General features: G+C 28.3%; 1 protein-coding gene across 2 annotated transcripts in view; it reads right to left on the reverse strand.

Annotated features, from left to right (window-relative positions):
• The window catches only part of LOC107453895 (bicaudal D-related protein homolog), a 131,696-nt gene that overhangs the window by 99,042 nt on the left and 6,783 nt on the right, over positions 1-25,871 (reverse strand). The window contains exon 1 of one of the 2 annotated variants that reach the window (XM_043044633.2): positions 23,655-24,436. The exons of the other annotated variant lie outside the window; for it this stretch is intronic. Coding sequence (XP_042900567.1) covers positions 23,655-23,915 — 261 coding nt within the window. The 5' untranslated portion in view covers positions 23,916-24,436. Of the gene's footprint in view, positions 1-23,654; positions 24,437-25,871 lie in introns of those variants that run through there. 2 annotated transcript variants of the gene reach the window in all.

Consider the following 25,871-nt stretch of genomic DNA (forward strand, 5'->3'; position numbering starts at 1 on the left):
TTATGAATTGATTGTCTGATTAGAATCATTCCCTTTCTCTGACTGCAAAAGTATTTTTCCGACAGATATCGATCGGCAATTTCTAAAATTCTCAACAATCGTTCGTCCCGCTATCTTTTATCGCTCAACGTCACCGAAGCGATTACGGAGACAGTTAAAGAGGCTTAGAATCCATTGTTTCTCCTAACACCATCATTATGTAACGGTATGTCTATTGGCCAATTAGACTGAGTGGCACTCCTACGCACACGACACCGCTTCACACAGAGAAAGTAGTACACCCCCTTTCTTTACGGGGTTTTCGTTTTCAAGCATTTCATCATTCAGATTATAAAAATAAAATAAAAAAGTTCAGCTTTTTATGAAGCAGTAATATCTCTACACATTTCTTTTAAATTTTAGCTGCTGTGGATATACTAGGTAAAGAAAGACTACCCATTATTAAATTGGCAACAAAGAATGGACGCTTCTTGCATGGACAAACAGAGCTATAATTTGAGAAGAATTGAAAGTTCAAAAGCGAGAAGTTCATATCAAAAAACAAAGTGTTCTATATTATGCTGTGATTAGAGTTATGTAGGTTCAATCATAATAATAATTTTATTCTTTGTTATTGCTTTTCATTTAAAAATCGGTATTGGTCGTTGCTCTTTTTAAGTATAATTAAGAAAAGCGAGCCTCAAAGAGCAAAAGAGAGCGTTGATGAAAGACGTAACATTGAAAGAATGCGCAGAAGACATTTTAAAACTATAATTATTACTTTTTTCTACCCATTTATTAATGGGTTTAAGTTTTACGCTAGAATACGTTTTAAATGACTTGGTAACGAGTGAAGCAAGCATAGTTAGCTAAACAAATTCTATTAAGATGGCATACAGGTATTTTCGAGGGCTGAGGAGCGTCAGAGGGTAGAGCCCACGTATAATTGCATATTTTAATTGATTTTTTTTTTCAAATGAATGACTATTTTAATCAGATATGCAAATAAAATATTTCATGAAAGCATATTTTTTCATAATTTACTCGATATTTTCTTTAATTTTTTTCTTCTTCCAATTTTGCATTTCCTTTTTTCATCGACACTTATTTAAATTATTTCATAGAAATAACCGAAATAATTAATTAGTTACGTGTTATTGATTGGATATAAATGTAAATAACAGGTTTCAAAAAATAATAAAAAGTCCTCACTCTCAAAACTCCTGTCATCTTTTGACAGAACACTAGGGTTTCTCGGAACACCCTTTGGGAGCCGTTGCTCTACCATGTCTCGAATCTAAGCGGAATATTGATTATTCAAAGAAAAACCTTCTAAAAACCTTTATGCAAAGTCAATCAGATACTATTTTCATTTAATTTCCCTTCATTTCTTTCAACATTTGTTCTATAACACAGAAATCTACGTTCTTCTAAAGCGGATATATCCATAATGGCGGGAAAGAAATGGAGAGGGGTGCGGGGAAAGGAAAAGCGATTGATCGCTAAATCGGCTACTTACCTGTCTGAAGGGTGACCCTCTCTCACGATAGAGAGGCCCTTTTAGAGGGGCCCCCACAAGGGTCCACTTTTTCTGCATCACAAAGAACCAAGGAAGAAAAGAGAAGAAAAAAAAATAAATAAGGTTAGAGAATTGTGAAAGTAGACGTCGATTCCCAGGGGCTGAGAGAAATCACGGGACTTTCCTCCTTCTGTCAGAAGGTGGCGAGAAAGACAGTTATTAGCACTTTTTCATTCCGAAATGAAATGTTCTATTTTTTTTTGGTGAAAGATATTATTGTGGAATGTGACATGGGTGAAAGTAAATGGGAACACGAAAACAAAACGATACTTTCTGTTTTCGTCGCAAAATGACCAGACCCTCTCTTTTGACTTAGTGGAAAGGAAGTTGTTAATTGCGGTTGCAGGTTATATCGATCTTCCAATTAAAGAGCTCTCGCCCTTCTATTAAATAGTTCTATCCTACTAACCCACATGTCGACCATTGTTCTCTAAAAAAATCTTTGGCGCCTTCTGGAACATATGAGAAGGGAAAGTTACTCTTTCCAATTTAAGATTAATATTTCTTGATAAGTAGGTTCTGTACTATATATATCTTTACAATTCAAATAAAATAGTAATATTAAGATTCATGGTTATTCATTATAGTTTTTATTCATGATAGCAATATATTGTTCTCAAATTTGAGACTAGGGGAAAGTGGGGTCAATTGTTAACAGGGTACGATTGTAACAGAGCAAAAATTTCGAGTGTCGGGTTCTAGATTTGGTTCCTAGGTTGGTTTCTTAATTAACTAGCATTGTTTTTAACAAATGAAGCTGAAAAGACGTCTTGAGGACGATTGTAACAATAAGTAAAGGACGATTGTAACAGCTGAAAATAAATAATCTTATGTTTACAAACCATTACTTAACTCTTTAAGAACCACCAATAGTTTCCTATATCATTCATATTATGCTGCGTGTGCATTATTTTATTTGTCACCTTTCACAGCATAAATTAAAATTTTTAACCCCTTAAAGTTAAAAGTTTGACCATTTAGGTCTCTGCTCATTATTATTTTTACTCCTAAAATATCACTACTATTTTGATCAATAAAAAAATATATTGAAGCAAAATTTATATGTATAATTAACTATGTTTTAGTTGAATTTATGAACTGTTACAATTGACCCCGTAAGTGGGGACAATTGTAACAAGTGCACGACTGTCAAAAATTGTTAATAACTAATATAATATTTTTTAAAATAAGGTATTTATTTTTTTTTCTAGTAGAGGATAGTCTACTTTACTAGTCTGTGAATTAGTACTAATAATACATTGGATTTTTTTTTTAGTTAAAAATAGTTAAGTAAAAAATGTTACAATTGACCCCACTCTCCCCTATTATTTCTTTTTAAGTAGGTTTTACACTATGGTAAATTTTCTTCCAGTTCTATGAATGAAATGAAAAAAATAAAATTTGAGTTAACTTTTTATTTATTGCTCTTCAGAGCTATCATCCTTTTTAAAAAACGTTATCTGAAATTATAATAACAGAAATATGTAAAACGAAATTTTCAAAATTAAACAATCATTTCTTGTGTATTTAAGTTACAGTCGTCTTATAAGTAAAGATTAAATGGTTTACGAACAATAATTTCTACAATTTGACGTAAAATTGCTTTTAAAAGTTAAGAAATAGCCTCTGAAATAAGAATAAAACGTAAGAAAATAACGAGGAGCATTTTTATTTCTGCCACTAGTCAAAAAATAATCTGGCAAGTTTTATCTGGACAAAAATATCTGGACAGTGCCAAGTTTTGCCACTGTCCAGATGATAACGAAGTGAGGTTTTTAAAGTAATATTCAAATATTGTAGTAGAACATTTGTTGTTATTGTCCAGAAAAACATTTTATGCGAGTAAGTAAAAAACAACGAATAATAATTTTTCCAGTGTTTAAAACAAGGACGAAGAGCAGTATTATTCAAAAACAGTTGTTATTATCGTTTAACAAAAACGAAGAATGCAGAATCATAGAAAACAAAGAGGAATACTAATTGCTATTAGTTGGAACAAAATCAATCAGGTACCATCAAAACTGTTGTATCCTTTATAAAACAGTGCTTATTATATTTTTAATGAAATAATTTTAACATTAAAAAATTGAACATAAGTTGATATTAACGTATAAAACTGTTGATATTGCTATCTGAACTATTGAAGTTTTGTGACATTTCTAAAAATCATAATTGTTCCAGTAGAAGTGTTACGTTACATGATGACGTCATTAAATTATGTAACAGTTTATATCCACTTTCCGTCCGTACGTGTCTTAATAAGTGAAATTCCATCGATTGGCGAAAGTTGGCATCATTTTTAGGCCACATATAGTGTCCGTGCATGGTAAGACAAGACCTCATCATTGTACGTTCTTTTTATTATGAGAAAGTTTTTTTTCTTCCTACTTTAAAAACATAGACCTACATAAGACAGTAGTGTTTACTGTTACTGTGTTTTATCACGATTCATTCGTTTAAGACGTGGAATTCTTTTCCGATTGTGGCGAAACAAGTTAACAAAAATAATTAAAAGAAATAATAATCTTTAATCTTCCTTAGTTTGATTCAAGATTCATTAAACACCAATAGACCAACTGATATTCTCGGACAATGACCAAAAAAAAAAAAAAAAAATGAAATAAATAAATAAATAAAAAACGGAACACTTTGAATAATTTTATATAGAGTGTTCGTATTTTTACACACTTAAATGGGGTGACCTCAAATATGCAAATTATTTAGCGCAGACGATACTTTAAATTACTAAATCAGACACAAGAGCGGACTTTCTCTGAATAAACATAATTTTTTACGAATTATTTTTATTTCTAACCATAAAAAATCAGAATCCGTAATCTGAAAAATAGTATCCCAATAGTTTGGTCAAAAGAGCGGTTAAAACTGGACGCACTAACGTTAATTTTACTTTTTGCGTATTTCGCCATATCTCGCGAACTTTCAAAGCGAATCTAAAAATTTTTAAGCATTGTATTATTCTTTTATCCTAAGAAACTTCCACGTAGAAAATAATTCTTTTTAGTTATTTATTATTTTTATTATTTAATTTAATAATAGTCGGAAAAGTTTGAAGTGTAAAATATACATATTTTTACATCATTTTAACGAATGAAAATGGCAAAATTACAAACTAGCGGAATCAGTCGTAAATTGTCTTAGAAACTGAATTTTGTCTTTAAAAAAACCCGCTTATTTAAAATTTGATTCTTTTGTTGTCATTAAAAATATTAAACTTAACTATTTTGACTAGAACTTGCCTTAAATGGTTTACTATCAGAGGTATAAAAGTTGAACTAAGTGTATTTTTGAATTTTTATTCCTCGAGAACTTTTTAAAGACCGATTTCCTTCAATTTTTGTATTTTACTTCTAAAAATCACGTTATTTCAGAGCAAATAAAAACATTGTACCTTACTATTTAAATTTTTTAATTAATATTAAGTTAAGTAATAAAAATAAATATTTAGTTATCAAAAATTATTTTTAGAATGAATTTATCCTGGGTAAAACGAGTTTCATAAAAACTTTTTTGATTTGTATAATTACGTTTAGAAATATGACCAAAATTGCAAGTAAACTGTAAGTCTTGTCAGTTAAAAGACTTACAGTAACTGTAAGTAAAAACTGTAAGTCTTTTTAACTGTCCTATTAGGTGCTTACGAGTAGCAGCTTACGTGTACTACATATTAATATCCTTCGGCTAAAGAGAATATGTTTAATCAGAGAAAGTATATTTTTGTAACCGATTTTGTAATTTAATGTAGAGTTGCTACTAACATAATCAAAGTGCATGCGTTAGACCGTTGATATTGTAGTACCTTAATGCGTAAAAATTCGATAGTTAAAAAAATATATTTCGAGTTCACCTTTTATTCTTCATTCTTTTGCTTAATGTTTAATTACATTCCACAGACATTCTAATGTTCATTTTTATTATTGACCTGCCCCACTGTAAATCAATAGTATTATTTTAATTTTAGATGCATATTTTTAAATAATAATAATAACTTTGAATTTGATATTCTAAACTGAATATTTTCACAAAACAGCTATTTTGAAAATCATTTTTTTAGGCACCTGTGTCCAAAACAAAACAGTCGAACAAATATTGTGTCGTGTTTACGTTCGGTGTAAACAAATTCTGTCGACAGATTTAGTACGCTTTGACCTCATATGCTATGAAAAAGCATCAATGAGTTCTTTTAGGGTTTCCGGTTACCATATTTTCTTTTTATTCCAACAAGCGTTAAATACTCTATCCCGTTATACACGCGAAAACGGAATTTGCGTTTGTTGTCACGTGACCAGGTGTAATGATACGGCAGGTGATTTCACCTGTCCCACCACCTGAAAGATATCGAATTATTCCCAAAACGGTGGATGACACGAAAACAAATGATTTCAGCTGCTTTTTTATTCGATCACCATTCTCTTTGCCTCGATGATGAAAGATATAAAAAAAAAAACGATTACCAGATCATCCAAAAGCCGTTTTAGTTCCCCCTTCTCATATTTTTAACTCAAAATTCCGGATGTTCGAAAGCAATCTAATCGTAATTGCCTGTATCCAATATAGATGAACGTTACACTTATAGAGGGTATTGAAAAACAAACGTTTTACCAGGAAAAATATTGTGGAGGGGAAAGTGGAATATAAGACCAGGTAGAGCTAAGATTTGAAAGTCAATTGGAGCTCTTAGATCTCCAAACTGTTAGATTCAATCGAGACATTCATAGTTTAGTTGTGTACAATAGTATTTCTGAAAAGTCATAAATGTACTACTTTTTTTTGATAAATATTTTTTTAGAAGATGTTAAATAAATTACCGAGTACCCAAGTTAACTCTCTGGAAAACTTAGAATTACTAAAATTACAGTGAAAAAGTAGCAGACGTTTCCAAGTTATATGACAATTTAAGATGGTTTGTTATCCTGTTTTGAGTCCGATCATTCGAATTCAAAAACCATATGCAGAAAACTATTCTGAACTTTTTAAAAATGCAAAAGAGCGTAAAAAATAATAATAATACTCTTGTCTAAAGCGCATTGTTTTAATTTTCCTTTTTGTTTGAGCCCTTAGTAAATTAAAGATGGCGGTCGAAAATCACTCAGCAGACGAAAATCACTTATCAAAAGTAGCAGACGTTTCTAAGTTATATGACAATTTAAGATGGTTTGTTATGCTGTTTTGAGTCCGATCATTCGAATTCAAAAACCACAAGCAGAAAACTATTCTGAACTTATTAAAAATGCAAAAGAGCGTAAAAAATAATAATAATACTCTTGTCTAAAGCGCATTGTTTAATTTTCCTTTTTGTTTGAGCCCTTAGTAAATTGATTGTTAAAGATGGCGGCCGAAAATCACTTCGGACATGGAAGTGAACTTCAGATATCCCCGCATTGAACCCGAACCACAATTTCCCCCTAATTATTACTTCATTGAACTTTTTTTTTTAAACACGCTAGCTAATCTATTATTGCTTCGATCAAAATTTAAAATTTGAAACTAGAAACCGCAGGCCAGTTTTCTTAATGAAAAATAGCAAAAAACCTCAGCGTGTGAGTAATCCAGTCAAATGTTTTTAAAAGAAAAAGAAAAAATGAGGTCATAGAATACTATGTTAGAAATTTCCCCCCTAAAGGCGACTAAACACGCGAGACAGAACCTTTTACGGGAAAATGCTTATGCTAAATATGAGTTTCTTTCTTACATATTAATATGGGAGACACATTTTTATTTATTTATTCTAATTCTCATGGGTAGAGTCGGCAGATAAAAAAGCATTAATGCTGTTGAATTTACATTTTCAAAGAAAAATGGACGATCACAAATACTGGTAGGAATTTTTTTACCATGCATATTTTAAATCTTCAACACTTTTTACATTTTCTTATTTATTTTATTATTTGTTATCAATGATTTTTGAAAGCTAACACTTCCATTTAAAATATAATAAAAAGAAACCCTTTTTTTTAAAGAAATGACAATATCTTAGGAACTAGTCATGCAATAAGTTTAAGACACTAATTTTTAAATTTTAAGATTTGTCTGAATGTATTGATATCTAACACCAATCCCTTAATGTTGAAATCTAAAATTTTATTTTGAAACATTTTGAAATGCGTTTTCCAATTTGGCACATGCAATATAGAAACTTAAAACTATAACTACATAAAAAAAATACAGTTTTGTTCTTTATTGTGACCTATAAAAAATACACAGTTTTCTAATTCTCAGTTAAAAAAAAAACCCTTTTTAAAGAAACGACGTTTAAAAACTCTCTCCCTTCTACTATGGTAATTTTTTTTTCTATAAATAGTTTCTCTTAAAACTATGCTAACTTCTGTTTAATTTAATGTGTAGTAGAAATATACTTGCTAACTTAAACATTACGTTGATTTAAAACCACTACCATTTGAATATTAAATTTTGTTGACTTTGACTTGGAACTGTTTTATTATTGTTTACAATTCACAAAAGCTTCATAAAAAATGAATAGAATACTACTATTAAGTCGAATTCAAATTAATACAACTAAAAATATCTAAATAATGTATTCTCATGGTTTTATTTTACTTTAGTGGGGTTAGACTTTAAATGGAAGTTTGTTTCAGGACAAAAATCGGTTCATATTTTGTTGGCAGAACAACCAAAATTTTTAAAAAAAAGTTTTTTTTTTTTAAAAAAAGCAAAATCGAATTGATTATTTGATTTTAATATTAGTTATAATGATCGGTAAAATATTTGGTATTCTGAATTCTTTTGGAACACTTTCGACAAATAAATGTTTTCTAAAATACTATTTTATTAATGTCACGCGTTGTTTTGTAAAAAATCTCTTAAATATGCTTGGTATTTAATGTTTTTTTGGTAGTGATAACTTAATTATTTTGCATTAGTAAATCACTGTTGCCAAGACTTGATATTCAAATAGTCGACTCACATTCATTTAAAATTCGATTCAAGTCGTGGTAGAAAAGGGCATGTTGGAAATATGGACATTCGAATAATCGACATTAACCCAAAACCCTACTAACGAGAGTCGTAAATGGGGAGTAAAATAATCCGCAATCATACAAATTGCATTTAAAAAATAGTCCATGGTGGACAATTAAATAATTTATATTCATTCCATCAATAGCTAGCATTTATTATTGACATTCAAAGAGTTGAAAAATTCAGTTTGGTAACTTGAACATTCATCTAGAAGCGACAACAGATCAAACCTATCGTGGTCATTGAAAAACTAATAGAAAAAACTAAATAATTGATTGAACACTTTTATAGAAAAAAAAAACTGGAGTATAGAACTGTATAATCACAAGTGGAAAAGAAAAATATAAAGCATAAAACATTTAACCTTACAATTCATTGAAAACTGCATAAGCAATAGTTATCTTTTCACAGAAGTTTAAACCAGTAAATTTTATATAATTCACGATTTACGAATTTCCAAAGAGTTCAAAACACTGAATTACGATGTTATTTATTCCAAACTCAACTTGAAAAATACCTCAGAGTAGAAAGAAAGTCTACTTAAACTATGTTAACTAACCACCATGAGTTTTGAATTGCGTGCTGAGACTACCAGATCATGAAATTGATGATATCAGTCAGTCGATCAAGCAGAAAATGAATCAACTTATCGTAACAATAAATGCCTTCAAAAGGAAAATTGTGTTCGGCAGACGAGCCGACAAATTACAGCGTTTTTCTTCAACCTGGAAGATAAAAAAAAATGGTACTATTATGTTGCCCCAAATTTCCATACCAACATGAAAAGCTTTGAGGGAATCTTCTCATAGTTGCAAATAAAACTACGGCACATCTTCCTAGAAGATCTGCTTGTATACGAAAACCCGGAAGGAACTTTTCATCAAAACGGAAGAACATTTTTCTCTTTGATGTATCGCCGTTTATCAAACCTAAAATCCTCTTTACAAAATCTATTGCTTAGTGAAACGCTCTGCGGGAAACGGACAATCACAACGCACCACCTAAAACAATTCTTTTGGATAAGCTTTACGCCAGAAAAAGCGTCAGACTATTTCCTCTATCGATGTCTTGAAACATGGCGGTCATTGTTTTTAAAATGATAGTTCGTTATCGTCTGTTTTCTTTACAAAAGAAAAGCGCCATTAAATTGTCTTATTAGCTGGACATTTATAAGCGGTGTTCCGTTGTCAAAAAGAAAACACCTTCACCTATTAAACCGTATTGGTTATTGTTGGTAAATCAGTTTAAAAGGTAGAAGTTAATGAACCAACATCTTTTGTTTTGAAAGTATCCTCTGAAGCAAATATACGTGAGCTGTTTTCGGAATAGTGAATAATTAGAAAGCTGATCTCATTAAAAGTAAATTTTAATTATTTTGCTTGGCATAGAGAGTTGATTTGGATCATTATGTACGGACTATATGACGCCTTGTTACGCAAACCGAAACTAATTTGACTCTCTAATATTAATTTATCTCGTTAAACTCTTACAATTGAACAAAAAAAAATTCTTTTATTCATCTCATTTAAAAACATTTAATTTATTTTTTCAAAAAAAAAGAAGGAGCTTTAATATGCTAAATGCACATCGCTAGAAAAATATTAATATGATTTATTTATTTTTTTCAGCTTGTGGAAATGTATATTAATGCATTTAACAAATAGAAAAAAATATTAATACTCAGTCCTAAATGCTATTTGTCTTGATGGAACCATTTCCATGCGCAGATGAGAAGAAAAAAAATATTTGTAAATTTTTACCATATTTAATTTATGTTATTCTATATTTTTTTAAACTTACGAAATAAGAGGTTAATAATAAAATTTTATGGAAAGTTATATGCTTAAATTAAGAGATATATTTTAAATGAAAATATTCTTAAAAAATATTTGAGACTCTAAGCAGCAAACTCATGGCACTAATTGTTGCGACATTTCCCCTACTTCTTGCTAACAAAACTCTCCGAGTGAACTGCAATCAAGTTAATAGCTTAATTAAAAGTTTTAGTTTACAGAAATTCTACTAATCTCCAAAAAAAGACCCTCCTTTAAAAAAAGACCTATTTTTATACCGTTATATAGAGATATTTATGCTGTTGTCAATTCTCTTAACTGCGAAATGTAAATTTATTAATGATCAATAAGTTGTTAGCAGCAACCATCATCCAGTAGGAATAGTGTAAATAACTGATTGAACAAACACAAAATCGTGGCTATAGATAGAATTATACAAGTAGAATGATATAGTTCAACCACTGGCACGTACATCTGTATACCCAAGTAGTTGCTGCTGGTAAAACTGCTTCTATTCATTTTTGTGCCATACAAAAGGGTTACATGCTTTTTTAGCCATTGTTCAAAAACAAACATTTTAAAGTAAAATGTTGATCACTATATAATACTGCCTGAAATATACATAAAATTAAGTAAATCTTTTAGACAATTGGGTATTTGCAGTTCTAGAAGAAGACCTCCCATACCCACGCATGTGACCTATGACGTCAGAGCCAACTAATCTTTATCAGCAAAATGGCGTATTAAAATTGAGCTAAGTTTCTCTACATAAGTTAGAATGTTAATTAACGATAAGTTAATTAAATACAGAGTCGTATCGAACATCGAATTGATTGAAATATAATTCTTTCTCGTCTACTTCTCTTACTTAACTTATACTTGTTATTTGTTTATGTATTTCATTGTAACCGTGCTATATTTTTGTTGTGTGTACCTAACGACTTCGATGCATAATTAGTTTGTTTATGTTCCTCATGCCTTTCTTTGTGTTAAATGTCTGCGTAAATATATACAGAAAGAATTGAAATCTTTAAAAAAGTATCTTTGTAAAGGAATTTAGAATGTATCACTTACGAGAATGGATACTTGACGGGCTACTCGAAATAGAATAGAAAGAACAATGTTGCTAACGTAAACAAATGCCATGTTTCAGCAACCAATCAGACTAAAAATACCTACACTAAGCCACTTTCAGGTATCCCATTGCTTAAGACTTATAAATATTGCGAGCTGAAATAATCAGTGCAATTTAATAAAATTGGAATGACGTTGAATTCAAGATTTTGTATGCACTATAACAAATAAAATGCCCTGAGAGACTTTAATTAAGCCAATATATGCATGGTAAAGAATGTAATTAAATATGTCTCTTTGCTTGAGTTAAAGATCATATTCATGTGAAATTTCATTGCTATAATTGTGCATTTATTCAAAAAACTTAAAAAATTATAGGTAGTATATCGAAAATTTAATAATCTATAAAATTTGTTTATAATGCCATGATAGCTTATAAAAAAATTTTAAATACACCATTTACGTATTATTCCAATTAACAATACACAGTTTTGTAAAATGGAATAAAAAGAAAATGAAAATTATCATAAAAAAAGCATTGTATAATTTGATTTGTCTGGGTCAATGCGAATAGAAGGCACCAGCACTGCCTCTTGCCACAAGCTAAGCTATAAGCACAAACAGAAGAACTAATTCTTAAAAATCAAACACATTCCTTGAAAATGCAAAGAAGGAAAAATGCAACCTTTTTATATAAGTCAACATTTATCAATTTATTCATAATCCTACCATGCGAACGCTCGGTATTAAAATGAAATTTTCTTAAGAAGGATTTTCGCTGGATTAAACACAAAATGGCGAAAGAACGTGGAACTTTTATTTCTTACTTCTATTCCACATTGTTTAGTAAACTCCAAAGCAACAATGATCATCAAATAAAGAACGTGACGAAATCTCCAGAAAACGCGACGAATGCTCGAAACGTTTCTTTTTTAAAATACATTTTTACACGTACAGGCAGCAAAGTGTGAATTTTTCAATTCTTTCTTTTTTTAAAGATAATAGGCTGAGAATAACTAGTCTAATAGATATGAATATAATTGAAAAGTTGTTAACATGTTCTGTGAGACAAAATGTTCCGATAATTAGTTCCATGATTGTATTATCTTCTCGCGTGTTGTTACAATTTTCTTCAAATTAGTCTTTTGTTAAAATAAATTCCTTCTGCTAAGAAGTAGACTTGAAAACATGTTCACATTCTTCTGTGAAACTTTTTGGTAAATGGGTCTTGTATTTTATAACAGATGGAGCAAATGTTCTTTAAGAATGTAACTTTTTTAAAGTGTTACAACGTTTTGAACGAAAAATGAGGCAAAAATATTTTAGAACTACACAAAACAATAGAGCAGCGAAATTTTGATTCTATCTTCCTTTTTCGGAGTTCGGAATGACTGATGTTCTACACACAGTATGAAATACCGAAAGAAAAAAAACTAAAAAGGAAAAAATAATAACATTCGGGAGTGGATTGCGATCTTAGTGCGAAAATTTCAAACTTGTAAATTGGAAATCTTTAAAACATGGCGTGCTAATATTCATTTTTGTAATAAATATAAAAATTGTTTAAATATAAAACCGGCTGATAACGTTTTAGAAATGAGAAATGTGTTAAAAGCAATAAAATTGTAAGATTTATTTCGGTCGATTCTTTAAGAGCGCATTTTAATTCGCTATTTGGTATATTATATATGCTACCGTGGATGACCGAAATCAAGAGAATGTCGACTTTCACCCAAGAATGTCAACAATCACATACTAGGTGAATGTCCGAAATAATTTTTTTTAATATCAGATTTTATAATTATTTATTCGTCGATATTATCATATTTATCCAATATATTAATATCTGCTGAGGAGAGATTAATATATTATCCAATATATATATATATATATTATAAGGAGAATATATATTTTTTTCTTTTTTTTGCAGGTGTATCAACTTGTACCATTAATATTTTTTTTTAAATTTAAAACTGCAGTAAGAGTGTAAGCACTATATTTTCATAACATTTTTATAGACCAAAATATAAATCCAAGCAATAAAACCATGTTAAGTTTGTCAACTCAAGAACAATGCTCATTTTTTATAGTTTTAACTTCTTGAATTAAAAATATATTGATTTAAAAATCTATGACACAAGACTCAAATTTTTTCCGAAAGTTTGATCATCTCCATTTCTTATCTTTATTCCTTACTTTATTTCACAAAATAAAATGAGCCATTCTATTCTTTAAAACAGTTTATTATAAAAATATCTTTAAAAATGAGTTTTAATGCACTTAGTTTTAGCTAAAAATGACAATTTCTTATAGTTTTAGAAAATATTCAAAATAAAAAAAATTTAAAAAATTAAAAATGAAAATAATTTAAAAAGTATTCCAATCTATTCGTATTTTAATGCCATGATTAAAATGCTTTTTTGTTCTTATTTTACTAACTTATATGATTATTATTACGATTAAAATCTTATGATTCATATTTTAATCATTTCGTGATTTACTCATTTGAATTAAAGAGCAAATTAAAACGAATTGGGGAATCAACTGAGATAAATTCTGACATCTTTAGCTGCTTTTATCGTTATGGGTCGATTTTGTATTTAAATACCTAGAATATAAAATTTAGGCCTCAAAAGCGAATGGCGCGATTTTTTTGTGTGCTATTTATGTAATCTTTAAATTAATTGGTATAGAAGAAACATGAATAAAATGAATTTATTTTATTTTTAGTGACAATTGTTAATTAAATAATTATACATGATTAAAATTATGAGAAAAGTATGTTTCCTAAAATAATATAATATACTTCCATTGTGGAATTATTTCACTTAAAAATCGAGTTAGTTAATAGAGTTCATTTAAAAATCGAGATTTTAGGAAATTACCAGTCATTTTTATTTTATTATGCAACTAGAGGACAAAGAACATTAAAAATCATTCAATATAAGGATTTATATCTAAAAATGAACAAAAATCAGAGTTGCTTCAATGCCTTCATTCAACATCTTCAAATCAATCATTTCTTAATATTACATACAATAGTTCAACTACAACAAAATTGAAAGAAAAAAAGATTTTAATGAAAATGAACTGATTTTTTTTAATTTTGCACCCTTTTTAGAATGCATTTTAGACAAGTATTCAAATATTTTCGACAACAAGTAAACTTCAGTTCAAAAAAATTCTTATTAAATATTTTTTTTAATTTTCAGTCATAGGATTTAATGAATGTGAAAGGTGACCTGATATTAGCAACATATCAGATTAAGATCTGTACTAATCAGATAACTCTAATTGAAATTCGGAAACAAGTTACGAACGGTGCCGGGAAATATTGTAACCGACCTCATAAAGTATTGTTAAAAAAAATATTGTTAACGTTACTATAATGACAGCAATTTTTTCCTGGTTAAGTGAGTTCTAAATTTATTACGAAGCTAACTATTTTTATCGTTCTTATTAAGTAGCATTTCCTGAACTTATGAAAATTATGACGAAATCAAATATGTAATCTGCTTATCAGTTTTAATATTAAATGATACATGTCTTAAGAAGCCTTAATCGGAAATTTGTCTTCCTCCTTAATCGGATTTAAAATATTAGAAAGAACTTCTCTTCATGAATCAAACTAGTTGGAACTTCCTATAGAATAGTATTTCTAAAAATAGCTACATGAGAATGATGTTTGTTACAATAGGCTTGGAAATTATAAACACAAGATCCGACATGATTTATTTCCTTGTGATTTCAAAAGTGTAATTTTTAGGAATAGATTACCTTTTTTTTTAATTTTTAGATGGTTGCTTTAAAAATATTAACTAAATTTGAAAATTTATTCAGATATTATATAGTTCCCAAAATCTATAATTAACAATAATTTATAAATTACAGGAAAGTCTGCATTATGTCCGCTTTACATCAGCACATTTTGACAATTTTAAGCCATATTTCAAAATCTTTGCAGCAATATTCATAAATGAATTAAAAAACATTTTTAGTTATAACTATATTGCGTAAATTCTAAAAAATATGTGCTTAAGTCTATTGAAAAATAAAATGCTATCAATTATTAGTTAGTTATAATTAATCATGAAGCAAATTGCACTTTAAAAGATTAGAGACCCGTAATGTGTGAGTCCATAAATAAATTTTAAATTATAAATAAGCAAATAAATAGAAAAATGTGAAAAAAATAAGCATTAATAAATACGAAATAAATTTTTGTTAATCGAGTTTTATAGTGTTGGCAGAAATTTTCATATTTGCTGTATATTCAACATTTAACATGTCAAATTTGGGATCTCAATTTTTTCAATTGAAATTACTTGAAAAAAAATTATCCACAAAAAATAAGTTTTGCATGTACTTTCTTAATTTAGTTAATTATTCGCTTATTAATACAACCCATGCTGCATCTTCAAATTAAGAAGCACTGCATTTGATATACGAATGATGTTTGATATACGATATAAAAAAATTTACATTAATCTAGGTATAATAGAATAAATTTTAAATAACAAATTTTATTTGATAAATTCTAAGAAAGATAAAAAGTATATATTTTATATATTAATTAATTTATAATAATAATTATTTATAATATATTTTATGTAATATAATTTATATGATATGTTTTGGATAATTTATTTGATACAATATATTTCATACAATATATTTTATATAATATATTTTATACAATATATTTTATTTAACAAATTTTAAGCAATAATTAATACTCATATAAACCCTAAAAACCATTTTAAATAAACCATAGTAATTAATCATACTATTTGGTTAAAAGCATAGACATCAAAAGGTAAAATTACTAAATAAATGGCAAAATGAGTGATAGTTTTGCATAAAAGTTTGGTAATTTTACTGAGATACCTGACAGCATGGCGTAAAAACCATTTATTTAGCTAAATTTGCTTTTTACTTTTAAATTTGTTACTAAATGTACGGTAATTAAAACTATAATTGTGAAAGCCAGAATCCCCGGTAGACTTAAGCGAATGTTAAAATAACTAACTGAATGGTTTAAATACTGTATATTTTGATTACATTTTCAGAATTACGGTTCCTTTTACCACAATTAATTATGGTAATTTTTCAGAATTGGAATCTATAACTGGAAGGAAATTCACAGGCGATACCTTTAAGGTAATCGAAGCACGGTAAACATAAATAAAATACTTGTTCTGCTAGTGTATGCCTCGAAGGTGATATTTATCACTTCATAACAAAAATTCTCATCAATAACAACATTTTCAAACACTGCTTCCGAATAAGAAGTATTTTTTGCCCTCGTAAAAATCAAAGGTTATCAGAATATTTATCGTTTTTACTTAGATTCCTCTTAATTTTAATATATGAATAACTGAAGTAAAAACATATAATATACATCATCAACATTATTAAATCATTAAATTGACCCATTTTAACTCTGTTTTAGAGTAAATAATATTTCAAACAAAAAATTTTATTCTCTCAAAAATATTTTTTTAAAAACTAAACATCTTAAAGTATTAAGTCATAATTTTTTAAAAAAAATAAATAACCATTTGTATTTCGTGAAGTAGGTTCTTTACTTCATTAATCTTCTTCAGCCAAAATAAAATAAAATAGGTGCTTTATCTCCGATTTTATCGTCTTTATTACTTACAATAGTTTTCTCGTCATATCATTTTTATTTATGTCGGAAATGTTTCTTTACCTAAATAAATAAAGTTTTACAAAAATCATACTCCTACTGTTTAAATACTCCAATTAGTTTACTCATTTCAGCTTTTGCATTATCTCAACAAATTTTAAATGCTTTTATCTTGTCAAAGGAAAATATGTCAAAAATATTTTCATTCATAAAAGCTTACAAAAACATATAAAAAGATATTTTTTTTTCATTTTGATGAGTTTAAACGAAATTAATCTATTTCTAAAAAAATATTCAATTGAAAAATAAATGATGATGTTTTTTTATTTATCTATAGAAACGTAAGCACAAATAAACTTTTAAAAAAATCAGTGAAATGCTTGACTTGCTATATATTGGCTAACTATTGACTATTTATTTATGAAAACGTAAGCATGAATAAACTTTATGCCATAAGATAGTACTTTCGATATCAAAGAAAACGTTATTTGGCTTTTTTTACGATTGAAATGAGCTTTTTAGAAAAAAAAATCAGTGAAGTGTTTGACTATTATTGACTAACTATTGACTATTTATTTATAAAAACGGGAGCACAAATAAACTTTATGCCATCCGATCAAAACAATATCTTTATTTTTGCCATTAATTATAAATTCTAATTTGCATAATAATTTAGAAAAAGATATCCGATACTGTACAGGCTTCATTCGAATTTTTTAACTTTGCCTTTTCTCACACAATTTCTAACTCAAAAGCCTACCTGTTAAGTAACTGTAACTGTATATCTAAACAAAACTTGCATAAAAACTACTTTAAAGGCCTCATGATATTCCATCAGTAATAAAATAAAAGAGCATAAAAATACAAAGCATCTTTTCATATCTTAATATTATCAGATATTTCTTTGTGCTCCATGCTATGATATATTCAGCAAAAAAAAAAAAAAAAANGCTTCTTTGTGCTCCATGCTATGATATATTCAAAAAAAAAAAACATTGACTTCAAAAACAATATACCAAATGATAACATTTCACCAAATGATAATGATTTCATTTTTTCATTGTTTGACAACATTATTATTATTCCATATCATTTTAATCGCCAACTATCATAATAAAGTTTTTCTTTTTATATCATAGATTAAAAAAAAAACAATTACATGTACGGAACTGGCACGAAACATGACTTGATAAAAGCTACGTAAAAAGAAATTAAAAAAATAATAATTTATTTTTTAAATATATAATTAGCGATGTTAATTTTCAAGAAATGAATTGAAGATACGCACGGTCAGCGAGCTTAGAAGGACTCGTATTTTTAATTAAAAAAAATAAGGTGGATTATTTGGTTCATTTAATGCGAGATTTGAGTATTGCTCGGACAATTTTGACAACGCATTTTTCCATAATTACAATAGTGAACAATGTAGCTTCATATATTCTTGTCTGCGTGTAAAGTTTTTTTTTATATACATTATTTTTGAGGGGGGGGGGGGGGAAATTTTNGGGGGGGGGGTGAAACTTTTTTCTTCAATTTTGCATTTAATTTTATATCATAAAAATTAGTTAGCTTTAAAATATGAGAAGAGGTGTGTTTTATTTTTCAAAAATAACTTTTCTCTCCTAACTTAACTTTCAACTCTAGAAGTCAATCATTGATAAGCATCGTCTTCAATGCACTCTGACTGCAACATGAGGTTGTTATCCTCAAAAAGAACTCTCTGAATAAAAGTCTCACACAAATAATTTGAATACACTTTAATCTACTCATTTGTTTTGTTAACACTTTTTATTTTGATATTATTTCGTGTTTCCTTAATTGACCCTTTCCACATTTAGTACAGATGTTTGTCCGGTATCAAGGAGAGATTCCTAAAGGTTTCCTCGAACACAAATTCCTTGGAAAACATTCCGTGCCTCTTAAAAGTGGTCGTAAAATAGAAGTGGTCTTTCCTGGGGTTATCACTGCATATTTATTTTATGTGTTGCAACATAATGTTAAGATTTTTAATGTGTGATGCTTTTTTACATCTCTAATTCATAAACTATAATTTCTATAAAGTGATCGATGCATTTTTTAAAAATATTTCCAAACAGTTCTTCAGACTGTCGTGTGTTGAAAAAAAAACTGCTTTTGAAACGTTAATAGTAAACCAATTTGTTCGTTTTAAAGTAGAAAGGAACAACGTAATAGATTTTAATTAGAACGGAACTGAAAAAAAAACTGTACCACTTAGAGAAATGATCAGTTTCATTTAATTAAAAGATTGCAGTGGATTGTTTTTTGAAGGCACGTGAAACCATTTAAATATTCTGCCTATTATTAAGAAACAGAACTGTTTTCCCTGTTATAGAGCGGAACACGCTAATAAGAGGCGAATTCCCGGTAATTTAACAGCTTTAATTTTAAACAATACGGAACAAAAAAAAGTTTTCGATTTTTTATCACCTTTTTTGTGCGCTGATTTAAAAAATACTTTTTTTCCACCAATTAAAATTGTGTATGACTCTGTTCTAAAACAAACAGACATGAAAGCACTCTTGCAAGTTGAAGTATTTTGAATAAATATATAATTGTAAAAAAGCGTTGATCTCAATAAATGGTCATAAAACATTCCTCTTTCTTTTGAATATACTTTTATAAAAATTATATTGAATACAAAAAATGCAAAAATTAAATTATTGAAATGTTCATATAAAAAAATTTCTAGTTATATATAGTTAACTCCGAACACTGTGAAAAATAATATTTAAATAAATAACTGTATTTGTATAGAGTAGTTACTTATGAAGTTTAGTGATGTTAGTAATGTTTTAAGAAAAAAAATTACTATGTTTTATTGTATCACAAAGATGATAATTGGGAAATTATCTCACATGAAATGTATATCTTATCTTTTTTCAGTGCCTTATGCATATATTTTTCTTTTAATAATGATTTTCTTACTCTCACCTTATAACGCTCTTGAAATTTTTGTCAATAATATTAAACTTCAATTAACTTATCATTTTATCAATAATAATGAACTTTGATCAACTAGTTTTTATTTTTCATAACAAACTCTACTTTAACAAAAACCTTAAAGAAACTTACCTAGTGTGTAAATCATTTGAAACTTTAAAATCGAAACTGTTTTTTTATATTTTTTTACTTCCTAAGTACATACTTATCTCTGATTGTTAAGTATCAATTCGTCTGCTTTATGACGTAATAACCCTTTCTACATTTACTGAAGTTACAGTTATAAGTAATAAAAGTATACTCTATGAATTATGGGCATTATTATTGCTCTTTTAAAAAGCTTTTCCTTTTTTTGGACTATAAGCGAAGCAGTAATAAAGGCAACAATGATTGTTTTCTTATTTGATAGATGAGTTTCTTAACATTTAAAAGATACCATGAAAACTTATTTCACAATTTTAGTTTGAAAGTACGAAGATTTCACAAAGTTAATTGCAAAAAAGACTTATAAATTTTAATAATTTTCAAATTTTTAATAGCTATAATTGAAATTCGTAAGCCAATTTTGATACCAGTTGTATGCATCGTTTTATACGTTTATTTTAAAACTATGGCAGAAATGTATGAAAAGAAAATACGCAGGATAAGGTGGGGAAAAGTGTTTATAAAATCAAGATTCTTTTTAAAGAAGTCTCTAAATCCAAACTATTAAATTTATTTAAATTAGTATTTTTTCCCATTTTTTCTGATATTAGACGTAAGTTCATCAGCAGGTTAAACTATCAAGTTGATCATAAACAGATAGTTTATGAACACTAAACTTTTGATCAGTTACTAAAAGTGAAGCAAAAATATCCCAATAAAAATCTTTAAAAATTATAAGCAAAATATCTGAATTTAATAAGCGAAAATGGATATCTTTTAATATATCCCCATTATACCCCATGTCCTCACTTTCGCCCATGTCCTCACTTTACCCCACCTGACTTTGAAATATCGATAGTTTCAAAATCAAAAATAGGAAAATATTAATTTGTCCATATTAAAATTTTGATTAAAAAAATTTTTAACAGTGAAAATATCAGTTTTAATGTCAAGAAAGCAACGTCTGAAATTTAAATACATTCGAAAATGAGGCAAAGTATATTGTTAAATATTATATACTTATTATTCTAATCCGTTTTCCACTTATTAATTTCATAATTATTAAGCAAACCAGCAAATTTCTCTTTCACTACTCTTCTTTATTTACTAATTAAAATAATCGTCAATAATTTGCGGCCAAAACTAAAAACTTAAAGGGAGAAAGAGAATTAATTTTAGGGTATTAAAGAAAATCAGGATTTTTTCTTTTTTAAAGAATTCGGAATTCTTTATAATGATATGAGTATTTAAAAATATATGAGTTCAGTTTTTCAATAAAAAAACTAGTCTTATTAAAGACTAGATTTTTTATTAAAAAACTGAACTCACATATTTTTAAATTTATCTAATTTTCATGAAATTGATTCATCTTTTGGTGTAGGGGAAATGAAAAATGGATGGACTTTTCAATCTCCAATGAACTATTTTACAATTTACTATATTAAATTTGCAAAACAATAGTAAAATAATAATTTAATAATGTAAGACTACAAAATATGTTACCAAAACTTTGTAGCATTAATAAAATTTTAAACTCCATTGTATGATAGTTTCATGTATTGATGTCTGAGGAATGCATGAGAAGATACCTTGCATGAAAATTCTTAAATTATTTTCTTACAATAAAAATATTCTGCTTTTCACTGTTCCTCTAAATAAAATCTAGTTAAAGCACCTTTAAGCTTTATAAATGATCTTAATCATTGCTTTTTACTTTAATTTTGTGAATCAAAGGTTTTTTTTAATAATATATATATATATATACATATATATATATATATATATATATATATATATATAGATTTTTAACTGGTACATCAATCTAATAACTTTCTAATGAGCTGTGCGTCATTTGATTAACATAAAAATTTTTTGCTTAAAGACAATATTTATTACAAAACCTTGAAAATGATAGTTTTAACAATATCTATGATTGTAGTTTGAGCCCAATAGTTTTAACAATATCTTTAACTAAATTTTGGACTATATAACTAAACATATAACTATATAGAACTAAATTTTGGAGACAACGGTTTTAACAACATCTGTAACTAAATTATTTTTACAGCAACATCTACAACTAAAACTAATAACTAAGGTCATTTTGTTTGAAGAATATTTGTCTAAAAATTGTTCACTTCTTCACGAAATTTTCTTTTCTATCACGGTTTTTCACCGTTAAAAAAGAAGAAATAATTCAGTTTTTCGTTCAAATTTATTCATTTATACGCGGCATTTAATTATCTTTTACCATGAGGTTATAGAATTATCTTTTCCCACAAGATCCAACAAAAAAAATCAAAATTCGTATCAGAATTCAGAATTCTTTTTTCAACGAATCATTTCTTTTTCAAAATTAAGTTGTATAGAAATAAAAAAAATTGATTTTTACTTTTTATATTCAAGTGTAAAATCATTTTAAATTATTATATTCAATACGAGAAGAATTCCAGGTAAACAATTTTTTGTATCTGTTTTACGATTTCGGTAGTGACATTAGAGAGCAAAGTGAAAAATGAAAGCAGATAAAAGTGGATGCATGTGAAAGACTGGTAGGGGAATAACCACCACCAGCAGAAATGCATCATCAAAATCAGAGGTCGGAAAAACTACATTATTTTTGTAGTTTAATACAACTACAGCTACTTCGTCACAAATGCAGTTAACAACTTTTTTTTAGACTGTTGTGACTACAAACTACTTTGGAATTTAGTAACTACTTCACTACTTTAAGGAGACGAAATTTGTTGGATAGCTTAATTTACACATTATGTTCAAAATGATTTTGAATAAGAAATTGGCTTACATTAAATATAAGGGAATAATTAAGAATTATTTATTCATGTTTACATGAGCCACCTTGTTATTCCAAAACATTGTTTTTTCGAATGTATTCATTTAACCTTCAACTTTATATGCCTTTTTCGACAGTCAATATTTCATTTAAGAACTGCTAAACTTTCAAATACTTGCAATTTTCTAATTGTTTAATGCTCTTTTATTTCGTCCAAGGAATTTACTGCAGCGAAAATAAGTTCCCTTCATTTGAAATAACATCCATATTTCACGAGTCTGCATTCGCGTGTGAATGTATCACCGAAGTAATTAGTTATCTATTTCTCGTAATGGCTAGTTTAAAAAATAGTTATGCGTGGTTTTAAATACGTAATTCCCGTCAGCTGCAGCCACATGGTCATTTTCATTGCATCTATTGACGGACCAGCAAAGATTTATACTCCTCAAATTCGAAACAATTAGTTGCGTTAGAGCAGTGTTACTGTTCTTAACTAACGTTAAAAGTAGTCACTAGAAATCACTACAAACTAATGTTTTTTTTTTTTGTTTTTTTGCATCGCACTGCTGACTACAAACTGCAAAAAAAAGTAGTGACTACTTATGATGCGCCACTTCCGACCACTGATCAAAATACAATACAACAAATGCTTATCATTCGTTATTAATTAAAGAATGAACTTACCTCCAGTTTCTGTGAATATTCCTCTGCCAACCTTTCATTTGCTCGGCTGATTTCTTCATTTTTCTCGAGCAGGGCTTTCCCCAGTTCAGCGGCCAGTACGAGATCTTTCTCTCGCTGGGCCAACTGCGTGTAAACATCCCCTTCCTCAACGTCGGCCCCACACTGGGCCGCCCTCTTCTCCACCTCCCCCAAGTATTCCTCTAAGTCACCATAAAATCCGGACGAAGTTTGTTGCATCTCTGTCAAGCTGCATCCGGACATTCTTCGGCATCGCACACTAGTCACAGGTTCGAGACCCGCCGCCGGCAGAGAATACGAAACGTTCTCATCTGCTGAAGAGTTTGTTGCATTCTTTAGAACACTCGTTGCACAGTTTTCACAAGTTTCGGGAAAATCACTAAATTAATCCATTTGTGCACTATTTAATCCTTTAATGGAAGTAGCTCAAAATAAAACAAATCCGTACCGTGAAAGGAAGGAGAAAAAAACGGTAACTTGAAAAACTTTTAATTTAATGAATAATAAAATGGTGAGGGAATAAAATTTTAAAAATCAAATTATCACCCGCAATTAAATTATTTAAAATCAAATTATCGTTTGATTTTTCGTTTATAGTTATTGCCAATTTTAACTTAACGGCAATAGAATTTCAAGGAAATTATCGAACACGGTGTAAGTTCACTGCTTCGAAATCGATGAAGCGCGTGTGTTTTGGTTCGAGAGAGAAACTCGCTCAGGTAGATGTTGACACACCGAAGTCAGCTGTAGCACTGGTCGTCAATGGTAACCAGGTAAGTAAACGAGAAGGGAAGCTAGATGGGAAGAGGGGGAGAGACAGGCAGTTTCCGCACAGCTGACAGAGTTTCTTCTCCATCCGGCTCTACGTCACAAAAATGGAAATAAGGAGAAAAAGGGCGCTCAAATCAAAACGGCTTTCGAAAATTGCAACAAACACATTTTCGCCAAAGCTTTTGAAAATAACCTATTGGGCAAAAATATAAAAAAAAGAAGAAAAAATACATTTTATTTCATTAATTTATTTCTTGAGTAATTTCGTTTGATTAATTTCATTAAAAAATTATTTATTTTATAATTTATTTATTTAATACACTTTATAACTTACTTATTTAATATATTTTATAATTTATTTCATATTAAATATATTTATTTAATTTATAAATTAATTTGCACCAATTTCAATATTTATTTGCGGATTTTATTAATTTTTATTTTAAATTTTTTCTGGTACGAATCAGAATTTTCAAGATTGTGTCAAAGAAAATCATATCTGAATGAAACTTTGCACAAAAAAACGATGATTTTTTTACAACTTTTAGTAATGAAAATTGTTTTTTTTTCCCTCTTTATTCGTTTATTTATGTACTATTACTTAACTTGTTTATTCTTTTCATTCAAATGGATAAATTGTATGTTTCTCATTAAAATTAATATCAATGAATGTATTATTTATATCTGTTTTATTGCATTCGGCAAACCTAATGTTCTTCTTCGTAAAAAAATTAGCAAAAAAAAAATAATTAATAGAATGTTATGTCACGAGAAGTATATGGGGGCATATGAGAGAAAAATGCATTGAAATTATGTGAAAAATAAATTTTAAAACGATACGCAGTGTCAAAACTGCGGAGTACTACCTATCCCCATGTGTATCCCCATGTGTACTACCGATCCCCTTTTAATCCCTTCCATTATCATTTTTCCCAGTGGTATTAAAATGGAATTAAAACTTCAATTTTAAGCAAACACATACGTTGCATTTGAAAAAACTTAAGTTGACAACCATGATAGTAACGCATATTAATATATGCGCTTAATTTTTGTAAGAATAGTGGTGATCAATATCATTTAAAAATTAAGTTTATAAAAGAAAAAATAGTATATATTTACTACCACTTTAAATATGAAAATAAAATCTTCCGGAAAATCCGGAAGAGTTGGCAGGTATGCCATTCATTATTTTCGCCAATTTTGGCGCAAGTTTGGAGTCATCAGACGACAACGGTTGTTTACGAAGCACGAGAAGGGAAAAGTTTGAAATCCGCAAAAATAGGCGTTAAAAGGCACGTATATTTTTAGTTGAGTAAAAAAGATGAAAATTGTTTAAGAATATTTACATAAATCTGTCAATTGAATTAAATAATTATGTAATATTTAGTTTCTATTTACTTTGGTTTAATAGATGAGACACCAATCTTT

This window comes from Parasteatoda tepidariorum, chromosome 6 (assembly GCF_043381705.1).
Source record: "Parasteatoda tepidariorum isolate YZ-2023 chromosome 6, CAS_Ptep_4.0, whole genome shotgun sequence".
In the NCBI taxonomy this organism is placed as follows: domain Eukaryota; kingdom Metazoa; phylum Arthropoda; class Arachnida; order Araneae; family Theridiidae; genus Parasteatoda; species Parasteatoda tepidariorum.